Source organism: Oratosquilla oratoria, chromosome 30, assembly GCF_046742065.1.
Source record: "Oratosquilla oratoria isolate Oo_2021 chromosome 30, ASM4674206v1, whole genome shotgun sequence".
Taxonomy (NCBI): domain Eukaryota; kingdom Metazoa; phylum Arthropoda; class Malacostraca; order Stomatopoda; family Squillidae; genus Oratosquilla; species Oratosquilla oratoria.
Window position 1 is genome coordinate 41,394,349 of NC_134806.1, and position 4,514 is coordinate 41,398,862.

At 40.6% G+C, this 4,514-nt stretch overlaps 1 protein-coding gene across 1 annotated transcript in view; it reads right to left on the reverse strand.

Moving 5' to 3' along the window:
- Positions 1–802: 802 nt before the first annotated feature.
- Positions 803–4,514, reverse strand: part of LOC143041290 (anionic trypsin-like) — a 16,387-nt gene continuing 12,675 nt past the window's right edge. Inside the window, exons 5-7 of the mRNA XM_076213117.1 lie at positions 3,591–3,738; positions 2,102–2,244; positions 803–1,507 (exon numbers count right to left, since the gene is read on the reverse strand). Of these exons, the coding sequence (XP_076069232.1) occupies positions 1,337–1,507; positions 2,102–2,244; positions 3,591–3,738 (462 nt within the window). The 3' untranslated portion in view covers positions 803–1,336. The remainder of the gene's footprint in view (positions 1,508–2,101; positions 2,245–3,590; positions 3,739–4,514) is intronic.

Consider the following 4,514-nt stretch of genomic DNA (forward strand, 5'->3'; position numbering starts at 1 on the left):
ACACACACACTGAGGACATATAGGTTGCGCTAAATAATGAAGTACAATTGTGATTCAAATATCTATGCAGAATTTATAACAATGAAAAGCAACATATCTATTTATTTATTTATTTTTTTGTCAGGAAGACCACCAAAGTACGCACCATACACTGCGGGATACAGACGTTTCAAGTTGAAAAATAGGATGAATAGATAAAGAGATAATATGGAATGTGGTTATATAACCTAGAGGCATAGTAGATATTTTACCAGTGCAGATCAATTTATTTGAAAATGTTACTTCATTACTCTCAAACCGAAACTGGAAAAAAATCACCATTGTCATGAAAGAGGCCGAATAGAATTAAGTAAACAGTAAAAACCATTCATGGGACTTTATCTCGGTGAAAGAAAGAAAGGAGGAACTTGAATTGGAATCCTGTTGTTGTGCGGATACTGACCAGCTACCAAAACCCACCAATACAAGGTAGGCTGATTTATTTTATTCTGTATCATGACCTAACTGAGGCTTACATTTTCCATTTATGATTTACCTGAGAGATCATTATGACGTAATGTCGCCTGTCCTGATGTCGTTCATTCTCAGGAGTTGGTGAATTTCCTCAATGTCGTTCTTATTTCATGCATCTTGTTGCAAAAACAAAATGACAGACCAAACTTTTGTGTTCAAGGGAATGATTATTTCCTTTGCCATTTATTGGGAAGCATACAGGAAAAGTTTTCATATAAGGGAAGAAGTTAAGCATTCACGCACTTCGTGAAGTACCACAAGAATTGTGTAAGAGGCCGGTAGATAGAGGTAGACATTTAAGTAGATCGAGGGGTAGGTGAAACGATATGTAAATTTTATATTTATTTTATATTCGGTTGTTATGGTGGAACAATAATTAAAGAAATAGACAAGGCATAAGGCCTATAGAAGAATAAAAAATTACTAAGTGTTAGTGACAACGAAAATACCAATTGAACCAAATCAGAAAAAATTGTATATATGGGTGCTAAAGCTAAAGTAACAATGCGGTGATGAATATAAGAAAGACAATTGGAATGCAAAATCTAAAGCTTCTGTGGAATACAAAGTGCAGCATATTCTGTGAGTGAAGACGGTCAGAAATGGGGAGCCTCACAAGCGGCCCAATTCGTAGTTTTGGTTTTCTCTTGTCTATCTGGTTATGCATTTTCTTTTTAAGACCTGGATTCTGTAGCCGACGAACTTCAGAGACCAAGAGATCTTGAGCCTAAGAAGCCGCCTGGAAACTATCCAGACAGTCCGGGAAGGTGCTGAAGCCGGCGAGACTCGAACCATACTTTCTGACTGTCACCCCATCTGGGCCTTAGCACGTGTTGGATCCGGTTTTGGCGGCAATCCAAGGCTCGTACTTGGGCAAATTCGTGTAGACTCCGGGGAGATTGGGCCTGGCGCAGCCTTGGCCAAAACTTACAATGCCAAGCTGGAGCCAGAATCCAGTGGACTTCTGTACAACAAGGGGACCGCCACTGTCACCCTGAAAGAAGACAGATTTTACAGTCACATCTCCCCAAGGTGTCATTTTGGGTGGGTGGGGTGAATAGAATAGTACCAGGTATCAACCGGCCAACTATCAATCATGACAATTAAAAAAAATATATATTTTCAGCTAAAATTATATATATTTTTATGATTTCCCGTTCATGTATGGAGTCTCCAATTGCGATATGACGTCACAGGAGAGAGCTAAGATAGAGGTTCACAAAACTAGTGAACGTGTTGAGATACTGAATAGATGTTATTAAGGGTGAGGGGGGGAAGGGAAATGAACTCTCAAGTTTGGCCTTCGAGCGAATAAAATCTTGTATCACATTTAAAACAAAAGCCTACAAAGATGTTGAAAGAGGACCAGTGATGCTATACGGGAGTGTTTGAGCCTGAGAGATTAAATTCCATATTCGAATATTGAAGGACTTGGAGTTTATCACAGTATGGATAGGATGGACATAAACGTATGTCTTATCCTGTAATTAGATAAAGACCAAATCACGTATATCGTTATGTTTGAACCTGGAAAGCTATGCGAGTCGTGGGTATATTCAAAGGTGTAGATAATAGAAGGGTTTGTTACCTGGCATGAATCCTTGTTGGGTGCAGAGGCGCAGATCATGTTGTTTGTCCAAATGTTATATGTGTTTGTCGCGGAGGTACACTCTGCTGTTGTGGTCAGGTTCAGCTCGGTAGTGAAGGGCTTGGGGTGTGTGACGGTGTCGCCTGCAAAGAGAACATTGGTTAGTCAACTTATAAAACTACTTGACTTTTTCTTTTCACATATTTCCAGGCCTTATTGATTCTCTTACCCACATGGTCGATTAAATATTCGTCGAATGGAAAGGGACATTTTGAGTACAGGATTCATCTGGGTAACATCTGTCCGCAATTTCCGTCGACCAGTCCCCTTCCCCACACTATGCGGCCAATGGGACTTCCAGCCTACTTTCTCAAGTGGCCCTTACTTATGTACTGCTGTTCTGATACTGGGATTATCATAAAGTTACAACTATAATATCCAAACCAAGGGTTTTCTTTCTCTCAGCCTTTCTTTCGTCACAAAACACATGTTTATACGGAGCTGCTGTTTAGCCTTGTCGAGAGGACCACTTAAACGCAGAATAAAATCACTAAACATGAACTACCTCCCACTAGATTTTAGTATAAGGCCCCGCTTGTGAAACTTTGGAGCCTCTCCAGGGGCCTAAAAAACCCAAGTAACTTACCGCTGCCCTGAAAAAAAAAATCCTTTTCTTTTGAACGAGATCAATCGGCAGCCCCGCTTTTCTCGTCACTACTGTCGACGGCAATTTAGTGATTTTGGTCGATAAGCCTTTTGGTGTATATGAATTGGTATCACCTTATGTTTTCACCCTTCCCCTTCTTTCGGTCGTGGGGGCTGTTAGTCTCCATAATCGACTTGTGATATATGTCGTGGCTGAGCCTTCTCGGAGAATGGCGCCATGCAAAGACTGGGGAGCGGACGCGACCTTGTGAATTTGAAGATTGTATGGAAAAAAGAAAAGAAAACTACCCCCGATTACCATGCACCTGCTCTCTTTCTCTCTGTCTCTCTCCCTCTCTCTCTCTTTACATATCTCGAGCTTTGTCTTTAGCCGTACAGAGAAATCCCTCCCATGGCAAACAGGAACCACACTAGCACTCAACTTTAAAGCAACATCAACACAGAATAGGCCTAACCGCGGATGCAAGTCGCCCCAGATGCGATCACCACACAGAAAACACCAAAGATCTCAACCAGTACTGTCCTATTCTAGCTTTACCCAGATAGCAACACAATATTTCTTCCTTGGGCGACTTATGGGCAAATTCGTGGCTGTTGCCGGTTACCCGGGAGTCGTGGTCTTCCTGCGAGAGAGACCTGGAACAAGGCATTGGCTGATTTGCTGCCCCACTTGGATGTTGCCACTGCTTTTTGACTAGTAAATGTGTGAGGGAGCTAGAATTTTATTTCGGATTTCGCCTTACAAGTAGGGTGTCGCCCCGTCCGGAAACTGTCATTTTGTACATTGGAGAATCCATGCAAACAAGAAAAGATTGTGACTTACTCTCAACCCTGTCGCCCCAGCCAGACACCACCACCTGCCTTCCGGGGACAAAATCTTCGGCCTTGGCGAGGCAGATCGGGATTTTCTTCGCGGAGAAGGTGATGTCCTGATTCAGCTTGACCAGCGCAATGTCGTTATCGTAAAACGTCTTTGAAAAGAAGAAATATCAATGATTTACTTTAGAAAGTGGGGTGAACCTCCTGCTTCTCTTCTGCCGCTAATCGATTTTACCCATCCCAGGGGAGCTTCTACTCTACGGAAGGGTTAGCGACATGGATATGGTGACAATATGGCTGAGAAGAGCTCTATCTTTCACTGAGTCTTTCAGATCCTCGATCGTCATCAAAGAGTAGCTAAGCATGGCTGACATATTGAAATTATGATATGTGACGACACAAAAAAAAAAAAAAAAGGAAAAATATAACAAGATAGTGGCGTAATAGTTTGTTGACGGTAGTTGTAAGCATAGGATCTATTGAGCAGATATATAAATACATGCATATATATATATATATATGTGTATATATATATATACATATATATATACACATAAGTACATACATGTATATACATACATACATATATATACATATACATACATACTGCTAATAAGAAACACGGGTACGTGTGTTCATTTATGCAAAGTAGAGCACTTGGAAAAAGAAACTAACGAAGCAGAGAGCTTTCGTATATTACATCTTCAGTCCAAAAAGTACATAGTTAATAGAAATACATAGATTATATATACATGAAAAAGGAACAAGGACAGTTTACCTTCCAGGGGGTGAATGTCTTCTACCCTTATGTAAACTGTCCTTGTTCCTTTTTCATGTATATATAATCTATGTATTTCTATTAACTATGTACTTTTTGCACTGAAGATGTAATATACTGGAGCGCTCTGCTTTGTTAGTTTCTTTTTCC